Source organism: Ictidomys tridecemlineatus, chromosome 5 (assembly GCF_052094955.1).
Source record: "Ictidomys tridecemlineatus isolate mIctTri1 chromosome 5, mIctTri1.hap1, whole genome shotgun sequence".
NCBI classification, from domain to species: Eukaryota; Metazoa; Chordata; class Mammalia; order Rodentia; family Sciuridae; genus Ictidomys; species Ictidomys tridecemlineatus.
In genome coordinates this window covers 17,380,248-17,396,582 of record NC_135481.1, presented here as the reverse complement: position 1 = coordinate 17,396,582, position 16,335 = coordinate 17,380,248, and the positions used below count along the sequence as shown (strand labels likewise).

Sequence of the window (16,335 nt, the reverse complement as noted above, 5' to 3'; positions counted from 1 at the left end):
ATACACAGCCCTTGCTGTGCCCTCAGTTCCCTCCCCTGGAAACTCTTTAAGCACTAGAGTAGACATAGCCCTTGGGTTTTTCTTTAGGAATTACCCCAAAAACCCGAGCAGGGGGTGAAGAATTTTAAATGAATGGACCTTCAAGGGGACACTGCCCCTTTAGAAGGCTGAGGCCTGGCACCCAACACCCAGGATCAGGGGTTGGGGCAACTTACTCTGCTCACAGTGCTGCCCAGTGAAGCCTGTGCGGCAGGTGCACTTGCCGCTGATGTGATCACAGCTGGCGCCATTCTGACACTGGCAAACGCGCCCACAATCTTTCCCAAAAAATGCTGCTGGGCAACCTGGAGAAACAAGATCTCTGGTCACAGGAGTTTCTGCAGAGTCAGGACAACTGTGGAGGTGCAGCTGGGACCAGACCTATCTCAGTCTCCTCTTTCACGGAGCATAGGGTAAAGACTAGTGAGACCCTGGACCTGTGCTGTCTCCACACTTTCTACCCACTTGCTGAAGGGGTAGAAGTGGGACTGAGTAGTTCTTCCTTCAAAGGGGTCTTGGAATCAGAGGCCAGACTCAGATCTCTTTATTGTATGCCATAGGCTGTTCCTCTCCATTGTCCAAGGAGGGCTTGGTCTTTGTGATTGCTGGGGTATCTTAGATCCCTGACCTTCCAGAACTTTGGGCCTGTGAACCCTGAGTCCAATAAGACCCTGGGGCCGGCTTCTTCCCTCCCTCTGTTCAGGCCTGGACTATGCTCACGGTGGCCAGTAGGCTGCAGCATGGGATTGGGAGTGGCTGGGAGGCCAGGAGGTGGGGCTTACGCTGTGTGCAGAAGAGTCCGGTCCAGCCCGGAGTGCAGTGGCAGGCCCCATCCTCAGCGCTGCAGCTGGCCCCGTTGTGGCAGCTGCATGTGTGGAAGCAGGCAGAGCCCCAGAACCCAGGTGGGCAAGCTGGGGGGTGGGTGGGATGCAGAGGGTGAGGGCAAGGCAGAGAGGGGCAGATGGAAAGGGAGAGGAAGGGGAGCACATGTCAGAGCCAAGATGCCAGGATAGAACCATTTCTTGGCTTTCAGGGGCTTGATGCACTGTTCCCAGATTTCCTCACTTCTTAGCCTAGTCGCCCAGGATTTTCACTGGACCCCGATTCTCTGGCCACTCTCCTAGTCTTCAGTGACTGCTGAGCAAGGTTCAGAGGGCTCCTGTATACTCCCTCTCCAGGGGCTGCCTGATTTGGAGCATGTGAATAAATACTGGGGCTTATATGAATATACTGTGTGTACTAGCTTTCCCATGAGAGTGGGGACTTTCCCAGGGCAAGGACTGTCTCTCCTCTTAGCTGGTGAGCTAAGGAAGGAGCCCAAGTTGCCTAAAGAGAATGGAATTCCCTCAGGCCACACCATCTAACTGGGACCTCTTATGACTACTGGCTTGGTCTCACTCATCAGAGGAGGAGCTCCACAGGGCTAGGACCAGGTCTCTGTCCTTAGATTGGGGGCCCCCTGGAGAGGGGATGCTACCTTTGAATCCGACTAGGTGCACCTTACATGAACGGCCCCTATAAGGCCCTGTCCAGGCTTAGGATGCCCAGGACACCACACTGGGCACACAGAAGGCCTGCATTCCTCCCAAGGCGACTGCTTTGGTCTTGCCTACTTCCAAACTCCAGCATGCCATCCAAACTCAGGGGCTGCTCCTCACACAGGTGCTAATGGAGTATTAATTCTCAAAATTAATAGCATTCGTGGTACTGTCAACAATATCTTTAATAATAGGAGTTAAAATATCCTTGGTCAATCCTGGTGATTTTTCATGTGAACTAGAGAGCTGAATGGGGATTTTGTTCCTGAGTGGAGGTGCCAGGGCAGAGAGGTTCTTGGCAATGAAGGAAGTTTCAGGGACTGACCCTAGATGGGGGTATTCCCATGGGGAGAAGCTTACCTTGTGAGCAGTCCTTGCCAATCCATCCAGGAAAACACTGGCAGGAGCCATCGATGGGGCTGCAGGTCCCATTGTTGGCACAGGAGCAGAGCTGGGCACAGTCCTGCCCAAAGTGCCCTCCAGCACATACTGTGGGCACAGGGTAGCCTGGCACCTGTCCTGTCTCTCATACCCCTAAAGCCACCACCCACAGCTACACCCCCAGAGGGTCCTGGGCCACAGCCACAACCATCCTGGGGACTTGGATCTGGATGGCACCCTTATCACCCTTCTCTGTTTGCATATAAGTGTGTTTCCATCTTCAGAAGGCTCTATTATGATCCTTTTTGATAGGAACAGGCTGAGGCCCACAGAGGTGGAATCACTTGACTTAGGTCTCACAGACAGGAAGTGGTGAGGCTGGGCTTTACCCCTGTGGACTCTCAGTCCAGTGCTCCCTATCCTGTTCCCCAGCCTGCAGCTTTGCATCACCACACATGTTCGTATCACCAATCCCCTAGCCACAGGATGAGGATGCTTATAGCTGGAAGGAGAGGGACCAATGCAATGTGGCAGGTATGTCTGTAGTTTGTCTGCTGGAGGACTGGCCCTGCTGTCTGTCCCTGTCCATCTGTCCTCTAACCTGTTCCTCAAGCCTCAGCCTAGTGTCCTCTGGTCCCCAAAGGCCCTGTTCTCCCCTGCACTCCATGGCATTTCTACTTTGTCACCTATAGAGTTTTGGCCATAGCCCCTTCTGGAGGAGTCACTCCTTGATCTTGGAGGAAGGACAGGTTTCCTCAATCAGATTGTAAGCTCTTTAGGACTAGGTCTAAGTATTAATTTGGTACCTGCCTATCTCTGGTTTCCTGCAGTCCATCCCATGACCCTACTTCTCAAGCACAACTCTCTTCATGGCCTCCCTATTCTCTCACACAGCTTCAACAGCGCCCCATTGTCCCAGAAAAAAATCTCTGGGGTCTTGGAGTCCAGCACTAACCTATCTCACCTGGCTTGTCCTGGATTACTCCCATCTTTCCCACATTGCACTTTCTAAACACACCTAGGCCTTTCTCTGGATCTTTGCTGAAGCCGTTGCCTTTCCCCTGACCCTTGTGTCCAGCTGTGGACATCCTACCCTGCCTTAGAAGATTCATCTTAAATGTACCTCTTCCACAATTCCTGTGTTACTAGTAGACTGCTAGTTGTTCGTCAACACTAAGTATCTTCCTGTGAACTAGAATCTTGTGTTTTGGTTGTGCTGTGGCCCCCTGGAATAAAGACTTCATTCCTTGGACTCCTGAACAGCTAGGTGTGGCCATGAGACTGTAGTCTGGCCCATGGTAAGCTCTGAAGAATAAAGAACCTGGGACTCTGACATCTCTCTCTGTAAGCTGCCCTAACATTCCCCATTGGCCTGCTTGTAGATCTTTTCATTTTTTAAAAAATACATGAAGGAAATAATGCTTATTATTTTTAAGCCACTTATTTTGGATTTTATGAGGCTTACATCTGAACTCAATCCTAATGGATTCACTCCTCTTCTCTGTTCTGGGTGGCTATGACCTTGTTTCAGTTTCCAGGTAGTTTCTTCCCTAGTCTTCTATGAGACTTGTAAGCCTGTTTCAGGTCAGGCTTGGGCCCCATCCATATCTATGTTCCCTACAAAGCCTGGAAAGGCAGCAGGTGATCATGACACAATAGCTGAATGTATGGAAATAAACTGACCTTGCCTCCCAAGTCCTGCTGGGAAAGGCTGAGCTCAGAATTTCCTCCTCTGAACTAGGCTTTGAGGGCAGGGAACATGGCTCTGGTGCTTTACTGTATCCGAGTGTCCAGCACAGACTCTGATGTCCAGTACACTCTTAGGAAATGTTCCAAAATGCCCAAAATCATTCTTGGGAGCAGTGATCTTCCAGAGGACCTTACTGGGATTGACCCCTATCCCTTTAAGCTCTTCTCAGTTTAGCATGCTCCTCCCAAAGGCCAGTCCCAGCAGCCTGTCCAAAAAGAGGCTTCCTTGCCTTCCTTGGGAGGGCAGCTCCTGAATCCTGAGGCCCTCAGTTGGCTGAGACACACGGAGAATCAAGGACTTGAAGGCAAGTAGCTTCCTGGGTTAGGTCTCGCAAACCCTGGCCTGGTATCTCCTCCTTCCCACCACACTGCTTTATGTTGTCAGCCTTTCCCCAATCAGATTGTGAGCATCTGGTGGCAGGGATCTGCATTCCCTCTGCCTCCCCTGGACATGGTTAGTGGTTGGGACACAATAAAGGCAGAATTGGTGGCCAGACTCTCCAGTCCAAAGCCCTGGGTTTGGGTCCTAGTTTTATTCTGTGTTCAACAAAGATACATATGGTATTAATATACATCACTGTTCAAAGTGCTTCACAAATATTAGTTCACTTAACCTTGGCATGTTTTCATTATTAGGTATTCTCATCACTCCCATATTATTAACTCCACTTTGCAGATGAGGAAACTTAAGCAACTTTCCCAAGGTCACACAGCTAGGAAGTTCTACTGCTTATTGATTAAGTACTTTTGAGCAAACCACATCACCCCTCTGGGTCTCCATTTCCTCATCTTTGAAATGGGGATGAGAAGGCTCAGCTATAGGCAGGCTGGCTGATCCTGGGCCCTGTGCTTCCCCTGGCAAACCCCTGTCCAGGCAGGTCTACTGCCAGAAGGCAGACACACGTCCCACCTGTGTGCAGTTCCACCTCCACCTTCAGCTTCCTTAAGAGCAAGTCACCTAGACTCTTCTTCCCTGACTCAGGAAGGTGCTCTATTTGGAGAATCCACATCCAGCCCTGGTTCTTTGGGGTGCCCAAGTAGCTTCACTCCCCTATCCCCCAAACAACTCTGAACTTCTCTAACAAGACAGTCTTTGAAGTCTTTCTCACACGCATATGGCAACATGTTTGCCCACAGAGCTGCTAATGTGACCATCTAATACGTTAATTGGTTGACTTCTTAGTTGAATCAAGAGTAAGGGTGCTGGAGAGAAGGGGGGCTGGTGGAAAGAAAACATCTGGTTATATTTAATCTATGTTTAATGATTCTGCAGAAGCAGTGTCTGTAATTTGTAACTCGCTGGAAAGCCAGTCATTAGAAAGTGTCAGTTCAATTTTTTACAAGGTTTGAGGCTTAACCAGGGCAGTTGCCATTAATAGCAAACTCTATTAGATCTGTATGTGGAAAATACTCATTAGGCCAGTGGGCGATAAATCAGACAATGCAGGATGCGGGAGTTACTCCTCAGCGGGTTAGGTCCTAATTTAGACCAGACCTATCTTTATTGACGGCTGGGTCTCCTATGTTTTATAAGTAAACCTCAACATGTCAGGTGATGATTGAACTGTCCTAGGAGGGTTGCAAGCAAATGAAACTGTCACATATGTTTCCCTGGGGCCCAAACTTCTCTCATGACCTCAAAGCATCATGGAGTAAACTTTCCACTCATACATATTAACGGCCCGCAGACTTAAATAGCCCAGCTCAGTAGTGATTATTCATCAAAAGAATGGGTTCCCCTGGGAGGTGGTGAACTCTCAGTCAAGAGAAGTATTTAAACCGAGGCCAGATGAGATTCTTGCCTGGGTGACCTTGAAGTTGCTTTTAGCTCTAAGTTTACATTATCCTAAGATCCTTTCACTCCTTAAGGGTTAGAGTGCAAATTCTGCCAGGTGGGGTTCAGGATTGCATTCAGAGCTCTTCCGAAGGCCCCAGCCTACCTTCCCAGCCCCTTTTTTCATCTCTAGCTTCCACCTCCTTCAGCCATTCTCTACTGCTGGGTGATAGCAGGTCCAGGCCTCTCTTCTTTGTTTAGGGAGTTTCTGCCACCAGGGTGCCTCTCTTCCTTCACAGACTAAAAGCCCAGCTAAGTCCTGCATAGTGCACGGAGCGTCCTCCAGATCCACACTGCCTTTGCCTAAGTCCCAAGCAAGGAATGGTGTGTTCTGGAGCCCAGTGCCTACCTTTTCTCTGGTTGTTCATGTGGAGGAAGTTTGTGAGTGGTGTTAAACCATTGGTACTTTGAAATCAACCATGGTGACACCTGCAAGTGTCACAAAGTGAGGCATTCCCCACAGATAACTAGTATAGCAGCACAGCAAAGCAAGTAGGCTCTCCACTCCTGTGGAGTGCAGTGGCCCTGGAGTTGATGTTGTGAAGGGTTTTGAGGTTGATAGGAAAGCATGTGGAGAGGGACTGGCAATGCCCCCCCCAAGCTCACGGGAGAAGGACTACGGCTTTCCTATCTGCAGCCAGCGCCAGAACTGACCCCCGTGCTCTCCCGGAGTCCTCTGCCTTTTACCACTGGACAATCCGCATAATCAGTCGATGCCTGTGATGGATCTTTTCTATGCTTATTTCATCTTTCATCCCCTTGGTGAGGGTGTTGGAGCCAGAAGTTGTTTCTGCCACTCACTAGCTGGGAGACCACAGACTAGTCATTTCACCTCTTTACACCTGTTCCTTTAAATGCAGGATGACTTTGTCTCATGCCATGCAGTGCTCGGAATTGAGCCCTGAAGAGGGAAGGAGCTGCCATCACAGAATAGGAGCGGAACCCCAAGCCCTCTCTTTTCTGTCTCTTCCCTCCCAGGACCCGCTCCCTGCCCTGTGCCTTCCCCTTAGAGACAGTACCTTGGTTGCAGAGGGCTCCGGAGAATCCTGGGAGGCACTCACAGAGGCCACTGATGTGGTGGCAAGGCCCACTGCTGTGCACGCAGAGGGGACAAGGCTGGGTGCAGCCGTGGCCATAGAATCCAGGGGGGCAGACTAAGGGTGAAGGGGAGATAGTGGTCAGCAGCCCCAGCGCCTCAGAAAGCTTGGCCACCCCTCCCATCCCATAATATAGTGAAGAGAGGCTCCTCAGAAAGGCAAGCTGCATCTTCCCCACACCTGGGACGGCCTGTCCCTTCTTGGAGGGAGGAACTGTGGTCTGGTCCTGTTTTTAACCAAGGAGCTAGGCTGGCCCTGAATTGGGGACAGAACAGTCAGTGCAGGGAGAGAGGGGACCAAAGGGAGGGGAAAGAAGGGGATTGACTCCAAGAGCCCAGCCTCCCTCAGGTAGTACCAACTGGGTCTCTGGGGCCAGGGCGCAGCCTTACTTCTCTGGCATAAGGGTCCTCGGAAGCCAGGTGCGCATTCGCAGCTCCCGTCCTCTGGAGAGCAGGAGCCCCCGTTCTCACAGCTGCAGGAGACAGAGCAGTTGGGACCCCAGCGACCGGGTGGACATGTGCTGTCACAGCGGATGCCTGTGGGCCAGAGGCAGACTGCAGTCAGTGGTAGATGGGTGAGGGTAGAGGAAAGAATGGAGGGGTGGACAATGCAGTATGAAGAGGCAGAGGCAAGCACAGTGCGATTGGGGGTGTGGAGAAGAAGCCCAGCAGGGTACAGCTGGTCATGGAGAGCTTCCAGGAAGAGGTGAAGCCCCAACAGACTTCCAAAAGTCTAGGAAGAATTGACCAGGGAGAGGAAACCAGGCTTGCAAAGAGCAGGACAAAGCACCACACCTTGAGAGAACTTACATAGAACACGAAGTAACTGAACCAGAAAGTTCTAAAGAGGGCATAGCAGGAGATGATGTTGTGAAACTTAAGGGACCAGGTGATGAAGAGCTGCCTCCATCTTTGACACCTTAGCTGGCATCCAGAACAGGTCCAAGAGAAACCAGCTCTGGGCAAGTGAGTGTCTCCGTGGGGGCGCTGGGGCTGGAGCTGAGCTACTTGCCCACCAGTGTCAGCCAGCCATTCCTGGGTTCCAGCCAACCAACCCAGGCAGGGGCTCCGAGAGTGGGTGAGGTCTTTTCATATTCTCTTGACCACAGTCCTCAGTATAGTATATATTTTATATATACATATTACATACAGACATCTAAAAGAAACCATCTATTTTTTTAAATGCTAGTTGTAACCCAACAAATTGATTTAATGACCTTCATTTGACAAATAGCAGCCTATAGGGGAGTAGATAAAATACCTTAATAGGAAAGAAAGCCCTCTGAAGTTTTTTAAAGCTTAGGTAGAGGAAGTCTGTGCTGCAGTGATTTCAGCCTGAAGGCAAAGATGGAATTTTAAATGCCGGAGGCTGGATGCTCAGCTTTGGGGTGGGGTTTCCTCACTGGCGGGAGGCTTTGGCTGACAGCATTATTGGAAGGGCGGCCGCAGGGCCCAGGGACCACCTGGGCTTTGGAAGGTGAACATCAGAGGCTCCAAGAGGAGCAGAATTAGTTTTAAAAGCCTGTCTGCCTTGTTAAAAGGATGGGGACTGTAAGGAAGAGAATGAAAGCAGGAGAAAGACACTCAGACCCAGTGAAGGAGGAGTCAGCCCTCACAGCAGCAGGAGAGCAGAGGGACCAATTTGGAAGCACCTGGAATTGCACAGACCCACCTGGCTGCGGGAAGCAGGGGATGTGCAGGCTTTCCTCACCCTGGGTCCGGTGGTCGGTGGTGCTGTCCCTCTCTGGAATGCCTCAGTTTTGAAACAGTGTGGTGGTGGGGTGGGTTTAGGGAGAAATGCCACTTTTTGAGAAATGGCAGGGGCTAGCCACATTTGCCATATTTTCCCCATCGATGGTGGTTTCTCTCGTGGAGTTTCAAGTGCCTGAGAGGTGAACCTGCTCAGGCAACTGACTTAGCCCTGGGGAAGGGGAAACCACAAAATTGTTCAACGTTTCGGATACAGATCCAAGTTTCCCCTTCTCTAGGTACAGCCATTCCTCCGTATCCATGAGGGATATCCAAATCCAAGGATGCTCAAGTCCTTTATGTAAAATAGCATAGTATTTACATATAAGAAAACATATGAGAGGCCAGCATAGTGGTGCATGCCTGTAATCCCAGTGCCTCAGGAGGCTGAGGCAGGAGGATCACAAGTTCAGAGCCAGCCTCAACAAAAGCAAGGTGCTAAGCAATTTGGTAAAACCTTAACTCTAAATAAAATGCAAAATAGGGCTGGGGATGTGGCTCAGTGGTCAAGTGCTCCTGAGTTTAATCCCGGGTACCCTCCCGCCAAAAATAAAACATACAGAGTGTAAGAAACAGACATCTCAAATACTTTCTAGATTACTTACAATACCTAATATGGTGTAAATGCTGTGTAAAGATTGTACATGTTTGGTACAGATGCAATTTGGTTTTTTAGATATTTTCTGACTGCCGGTGGTTGAAACTTTGGATGCAGATCCCATGGATCCAGAAGGCTGACTACATATGGAAAATTGTAATCTGCCCTAAGGAATTCCTTCGCCTGTGCTTGATGAAAACCCTGACCTACACTGCAGCAGAAGACTTGCCGCCCCTCCGGAGGCTTACTGGGCGGGGGCAGAGTGTGGCTGTCTGATGGGGCCCTGATCCCACCTGTGCTCTCTGCAGCCTGGCCACAGCAGTTGTGTCACACAGATGCTGCTCTTTTCTAAAACCATATATCGATGGTGATCCTCTAAACAATGTTCACAAAAGTGCTACTGGATTCATGACAGCTTGTTGCTCCTGTGTTTTCCAGTCATTGCTGTTAAAGGTATAGCTGCTCCCATGTATGGGATCCTCAGAGTGTTTGTGTTGAGAAAGGGTCCTAGACAGGGACCCACGAGTGTGTGGTGCTGATGCTCAGACTGCAGGTGGCTGCAAGGGCCCGCTGGGCTCCAGGATTTGACAAACATTATATTATGGGCCTGGTTCTAGGGGAGTAGGGTTCCTGTTTGTGGTCCTATGTGTCCTAAGAGCTCTCTGGAGCTTAAAATTGGCATTTCAGTGGGAAGAAGGGTCAAAGGGGCCTCCTGTGGGGAGTGCCCAGTACCAGAAGGGACTTACTGGGCAGCTGGATTGCCCAGACCCACTGGAGGGTCTGGCCTTGTCCTTGTGGCAAGCTCCCAGCTACAGCTTCTAAAGAAGCAGCTTCCTCCCCCATAGTTGAGCAGGGATAATAATCTGTTAGAGATTATTTTCCTCCTTACTCAAGGGAATCACATTATTTTAGTTTTCAGGACCCCCCTTCTCTACCCATCATGGGTAAAGCTGAGGATCCACATGCTATGATCCCTAGATCATGCCACAGGGCCAGCCACTTAGCAGCCCACACCCCTTCAAGGCCCTTAGGGCTCTCTTCCAGGAAATCTTCCTGGATTCTGCCCAGGGATTCAAACTTCTGTTTGATAGAGGCATACAGTTGTCTCTGTTACTTGAAAGTTTGATATACATGAATCCCCTCTCCCTGCCAGCAATCTGAAGATGAGGATGAACGCTTACTGATATCCTGGCCCTGCTCACCGAGGCACTCCTCATGGGCAGGGAGCTGCCTCGATCATCTGGTGCCCAGCACAGTACTTGGTACTCAGGACTGGGGCTGAATTTTGCCACTTATCCTGGGTCGGTGCTGGGAGTGAGGCACTGCCAGGTAAAGTCTTGATAACTGCTTGAGTCAATAACTGCTAGTTGAATGAGTTAAACGCTCTCCCACGGAATGGCATCCTGGGTCTCCCATCTTGTTGGCACCCCTGTCATGAGACCCAGATGTTCCCTCAACTGTAGCTGAAGAGGGCTGCAGCAGACAATCTTTAAAATCTCTTCCATTTCCAGGGGAGAAAACATATATGGCCCCAAGCCAGCTACCCTCAGGTCTGTTTCAGTGTGCATTCAGTGAGTGCCTATTATGGGGAGGGTGGAGTGAACGCCAGTCACTGAGAGCTGTGGCTTATGGAGGAAGAAGGAGACACACCTCAGGGCAGACCAGACCCTGTGCTGAGCGACAAGCCAACGGCTGGGAAGGAAACTCTGACTTTTCTTGGGTTAGGGGTGGGTAGGACAGGCTCCCTGAGTGGGGGGAGGCCCAAGCCTGGACCCGCTCCCCATCCCTTCCTCTCCTTGGCCTCCTTATGCATGACAAACCTCAGGGCATCAATCGCTTCTTTGAAAAGATGTCAGGACCACCTTTGGGGAAATGAGCTTCAGAACAGCAGAGGCCTCGCAGAAAGGTTGTCCATCAAAGACAGAATTTTTAAGCACCAGATGTCATTAAAATCTGATCAGCTCACTTGAAATTAAGGTAATGAAAAATTAAAGTGGATTTCCATTTGGCTCTCGCTCAGAGAGTGACCAGGCTGGAGCCTCCCCATATATTGAGGGGCAGCAGTCAAGAGGGCAGGGGAGCCAGGTGGGGGAGGCTGCAGAGGCCTGTTTGGGGCCCTTGGAAGCTTTCTGGTTGTGGAGAACAGAAGCTGGGCAGCAACCGGAGGTGAATTATTTACATGGGAACTTACACTGCCAGAAGCAACTGGATTTCTTTCTCTTTGCTGCTGCCCACCTTGGGACTGGCTGGTGGGTCCATTCACACATGTGCTGTTACTGAGCACTTCCTGTGCTGTGGCCCACTTTACCGAGCACTTCTTATGTGCCAGGCACTCTTAGCGCTCTGTGACACCAACTCACTTAAACTTCAGATGACCCTGTAGTTAGCTGTGAAGATTATAATTTTCTGCATTTTATGGATGGAGAATTCAGGCCATGAAAGGTTAGGATCCCTCCAAGGTCATGAACCCAGGCAGTCTGGCTCAAGTTCTGTCCTGAATCATCTTATTATCCCCATCTCAGGGAGCAGCGATGCTGGATGTGGTGGGAATGAGCCAAAGCCCATGGTCAAGTTAGGCAGGCCAGTAACAAAACACTCAGCTCAGAGTTCAAGGACAATGTGGCACTGCCACAGAAGGAAAGGGGTAGGTTATCAGAATTGACAAGTGGGGGCTCTTGGGACATGGCCAGGTAGTGCACAGGCCTTGTTCCAGAGGAACCGTTCCAGAGGAAGTAGCCTTTAACTTGAAACCTGGCACACCGAAGGGGTCCTCAGGGCTGGGGATGCAGCTCAGTGGCAGAGCACTCACCCAGCATGCACAGGGTCCGGGTTAAATCAATGAGAAAAGAAAATAGGATCCTATCAAGTAAGGAGAAGGGGAAGGAGTGATCCAGACCGACAGAAAGAAGGTACAAAGGCCAGGCATCAGGATGGTGGTTGGTTCCTGAAGAAGTACCCCTGCGCTCTGGTGACTGGGATCAGTGAGTGACACAGAGGGCCACATCATAGTGCGACGGTAAAATCCTGCATTTTAGGTAGGAGTCATGGGAAGGCATTAAGGCATTGAGAGCTTGCTGTGAACACATCTGAGTTTTGAAAAGCTCATCCTCCATGCACAGCTGGGCAAGAAAGTGTCCTTGTGACCAAGGCATGGAACACGCATGCCAGAGGAGAGCAGGGCTCACAGAACCACTTCCCTCAGGATAGAGGGAAGCAGATGGGTTCACCTTGTGCTTAGGATGGGCTCAGGAATCAGGATTCTGGGGTGGAGCTCCAGAGAGTCCCTTGTCCCCTCTCCACCATATTCTCTACAAATTGAACACCTACACCCAAGTCTGACCATCTGGTTGTGTGTGTGTGTGTGTGTGTGTGTGTGTGTGTGTGTGCTAGTGTGTCCCTAGCTTATAGAACAGAACCTGTACATCATGGGTGTCAAGAAGTGTTAGCTCACTTGAACAGAATACCTAACTGGAGCCCAGAGCAGAAAATGGGGATGGTGCACATTCAAGAAACAAGAAGAATGGAATTGGAGGAGAAAAAGAACAGTTAGAGAATATAGGGGGCCAGCTTCTCAGGACCTGGGTAGCGGCAAGGCAGAGGAGTTACCTGTCCATCCAGCCAGGCAGCAGCAGTGGCCTGTGACTGGATCACAGCCATCAGCATGGCTGCAGTCACAGCGTTCACTGCAGTTCAGCCCGAATGTGCCATCCTGTGAGAAGAAGGGGACAAGGAAATAGTCAGTCTTTGACTCCTAGAAATGCACACATTTCTATTGGCTCTGGATGACAGGACAGAGCCATAACCTCACAGGGATACAGACATGGAAACTGGGGCACAGTGGGGGTGCTTTTTGTAATCAGGGCCACAAAGTCACTCCCAAGAATTACTGGTTGCATTAATAGGTGTATGAGGTTTGGAGAGGGGGAGTTGATGGTCCTGCCCCATTTTTCAATGATTAGGCTCAGAAGGTTATAATGGTTATTAACTAAAATTGTAACTGAAAGGGCACTTTGCTAAATGGGACACATTGATCCCATGTGAGAAACAGCTATGATTTATTCTTTGTTCATGAGGAAAATATGGTAACCATTTTAGTAAGAGCCTAATATACCTCATTTCTCTTAATCTTCACAATACTATGAGATGCTTCTATTATATTCCCACTTTAAAGATGGGAAAACACACTCAAGGTAATAGTGTGTGACAAAGGCAGGATTTGAACCCAGGACCTCAAAGCCCACTCTCATTCAATTTCACATCAGTTGGTTTAACAGGCTAAGATCTAGGGATTAAGTGTGGGTAATGACTGTTGGAACCTGAGGAATATAGCTCCCTGTCCTGCTCCTGTTGGGGACGAATCTGCAGCTGCTTTTGAGTTGGGTCAGAGAGCCAGCCCTAGATGCTGCTGACCCAGATGCCACTGGGTAGACAGCAGGTCCGAGGCCCAAGGCAGGACAGTGGCCACGGAGAGCTCAGGCCTGTGACCTGAATTCAGTGTCCTCACCAAGCCCAATGCATTTCTCTGTGCATTCCTGTGGGGAAAGTGGCTGAGGTCCACCCTGGCACTCACGGGGCAGGGCAGCTCGCAGGTGTCCCCCAGCCAGCCCGGGGTGCAGGTGCAGGAGCCGTCGGAGGGGCTGCAGGCTGCCCCATGGGCACAGGCGCAGCTCTCATTGCAGTTCAGGCCCCAGGTCCCGCTGGGACACGGCAGGGTGCAGTCCACACCCTGCCACCCTGTGGGAAGGGAGAGGGACGGTCACTTCGCCCACCCAGCACAGCTTTCTGCCCACCCTGCCAGCTCTGTTATTGCAGCATCCCCCCGACCTTCTGCCCCAGCACAGCTGCTCAGGGAGAGAGTCTCGCCACCCCAGGTACCCCTGCCTGGCTGGCCCTGACTGCTTTTGTCACAGGCAGAAGGTAGAAGGTCCCACCGGGGACAGGGACAGGGAACCAGCGCAGGTGGGAAGCGTTTCCCTCCCAGGGTGGAGCTGCAGACTACCCCAAGCCCCCTAGGGGCAGGACAGGCCAACTCCTTGCTCTTTTTGGGGGGTGGGATTGGGGGTGTTCTGGGGACTGGACCCAGGGCGCTTAACCACTGAGCCACATCCCCAGTCCTTTTTATTTTTAACTTTGAGACAGAGTCTTGCTAAGTTGCTTAAGGCCTTGCTAAATTGCTGAGGCTGGCTTTGAACTTGTGATCCTCCTGCCTTAGCCTCCTGAGCTGCTGGGATTACAGGGGAGCGCCACCCTGCCCCTCTCAACTCCTCATTCTGAGGCTGGTCTGCCCTCAGGTTGACTTCTCCCCTTCCCTCCTTTGTCCTGTGGCACAGGGTGGGAGGACTGGTCAGCTGGCTCCCAGTGGGCTGGTCAAGGGCAGTTTGGCCCACAGACTAGGGGGAGGAGCAGGAGAGAAGCCAGCTGGGACCTCTTCCTTATTCTGCCAGGGCTTTGGCAGTGGCCAGGCCCCCTCTGTCTATGTCCCAATTCCTACCAGGTAAGCCTCATGCCCAGGTCTGTCCCTCCAATCCCAGGAGTGGCGCAGCTTCTACAGGTGCTCGGTCATGGCCCACCACTCTGTGTGTTCTTCAAGGACCCTGACACCCTTGAGAAGAACCCCTTTATGACATTCATGCTATTGATGTCCCTGGATGACTGTGAACTGGGCTCTGGCCCTGCATGGGCTTGGGTGGGCCGGAGCAGCCCCTCCTGACCCTCAGTCACCAGCGGGCTGGGGTGAGAGGGTGTTACCTTCCCTGCAGGTACAGGAACCATCAACCGGGGAGCAGGTGCCACCATTGTTACAGCTACAGACGGATGAGCAGTTGGGGCCATAGGTCCCTGCCGCACAGGGAACTGCACACACCTCTCCCTGGAAAGAGAGTGAGTTTTGCTCAGGGGTCTCCCTGTGCTGAGTGGCTGCGGCAGGCAGGGCGATGTGCCACCCTGCAGAGGCCCCGATCCCTGGAACCTGTAAATGTGCTACTTTACAAGGAAAAAAGGACTTTGCAGACGTGACTCAGAACCTTGGGATGGGGACAGCAGCTGGGAGTATTCAGGTGAGCTCATGAGCCTTTAAAGATAGAAGAGGACTGGAGGAGGCAGGGCCGAGAGAGGGCCGGCCAGGGGTCCGCCACAGCCGGCCTTCACTTTGAAGATGGAGGAAGAGGCACAGGGCCAGATGCAGCAGCCTCTAGAAACTACGATCAATCTTTTTACAGCAGCAGGAACCGGGTACCTCGATCCTACAACCACAGGAACGGATTCTGTCAACAACCTGAAAAAGCAGGAACCAGATTCTTCCCCTCAACTCTCCGGAAAGGAGCCGGCCTGCCAAGGCCTTGACCTCAGCCTGAGGAGACCCACAGACTCTGGCCCAAGAACTGTAGGATGAGAAACTTTGTATTGTCTTAAAACACTACATTTGTGGCAATTTGTTACCCCAACAATAAAAAATGAATACAGTGACCCTTAGAGGTTGGGGTGGGGTCCAGCCTCCAGACCAGGGCTCCAGGGTAGGCAAAGGCCCAGGGAGCGTGGCCCCACGAGTCTGTATTAGGTCACATCAGCCCAGGACTTAATCTTCCCAATCTTATTTGATTCTTTCCAACAACACTGTGACACAAATAGTATCCTGTTGCCTTTTGCCTGAACCTCAGAGAAGCCAGGGGTAATGATCATGATTCCGTGTACTAACCGCATTCCTAGTATCATGCACCACGCATATGTCACCTCACTCAGTTCTTTATATGGAGAAGTTGTCTAACTGTCAAGGCCACAGAGCTGGAATGGCTGACCTCCTTCCAACCTGGGAACCACCTTTACTGGGTGACATAAACCGGTTTTCCTGGCAGGCATTCTTGGAGATGGGATTAGTGAGCTCGTGAGAAGAAGCCTTACCTCTGTAAGGGAAGAAGGACTGAGTGGAGAGGCTGACCGGAGGCGATAAAGTCCTCTGCTGACCTTGCAGGAAGACCCCTCAGAGTCGACCTCAGTCCCTTTATAGATGCCTCAGTCCCAGCATCTATAAAAGGGGAAGGTAGGAGAACCCTCGTTCTCATCAGTGATTGGCTGATGTGGTCCTGGCCACAGGGACGGGATTCCCCAGGTGAGATGGATGCCTGTGAGGGCAACTTCTAGAAAGAGCCTCAGCTGGGAGCCCAGCTTTCCAGGTGCTGGGAAGTGAGGTCTGGGTGGGAAGGGCGGATCCGTTGCCCCAGGGACAGTGTGTGCTGTTGGCCCTGAGAAGGGTTCAGGGCGAGTTGCTGGGGAGGGGAGGAGTGCAGGAATGGGGACCTCAAGCCTTGAGGGCTGCAGCATGCTGTGAGGGGCAAAGGCTGTCCAGATGGGAAGA

General features: G+C 51.4%; 1 protein-coding gene across 13 annotated transcripts in view; it reads right to left on the bottom strand.

Annotated features, from left to right (window-relative positions):
- Positions 1–16,335, bottom strand: part of Megf11 (multiple EGF like domains 11) — a 322,486-nt gene that overhangs the window by 21,021 nt on the left and 285,130 nt on the right. For 9 of the 13 annotated variants that reach the window (XM_021727705.3, XM_078049436.1, XM_078049440.1 and 6 more), the window contains 8 exons: positions 14,733–14,853; positions 13,555–13,718; positions 12,591–12,693; positions 7,028–7,174; positions 6,561–6,695; positions 1,938–2,066; positions 822–950; positions 216–344 (listed from right to left, as the gene is read on the bottom strand). In XM_021727705.3, the coding sequence (XP_021583380.2) occupies positions 216–344; positions 822–950; positions 1,938–2,066; positions 6,561–6,695; positions 7,028–7,174; positions 12,591–12,693; positions 13,555–13,718; positions 14,733–14,853 (1,057 nt within the window). The remainder of the gene's footprint in view (positions 1–215; positions 345–821; positions 951–1,937; positions 2,067–6,560; positions 6,696–7,027; positions 7,175–12,590; positions 12,694–13,554; positions 13,719–14,732; positions 14,854–16,335) is intronic. The other 4 variants (XM_078049438.1, XM_078049434.1, XM_078049439.1 and 1 more) reach the window with 1 other exon arrangement.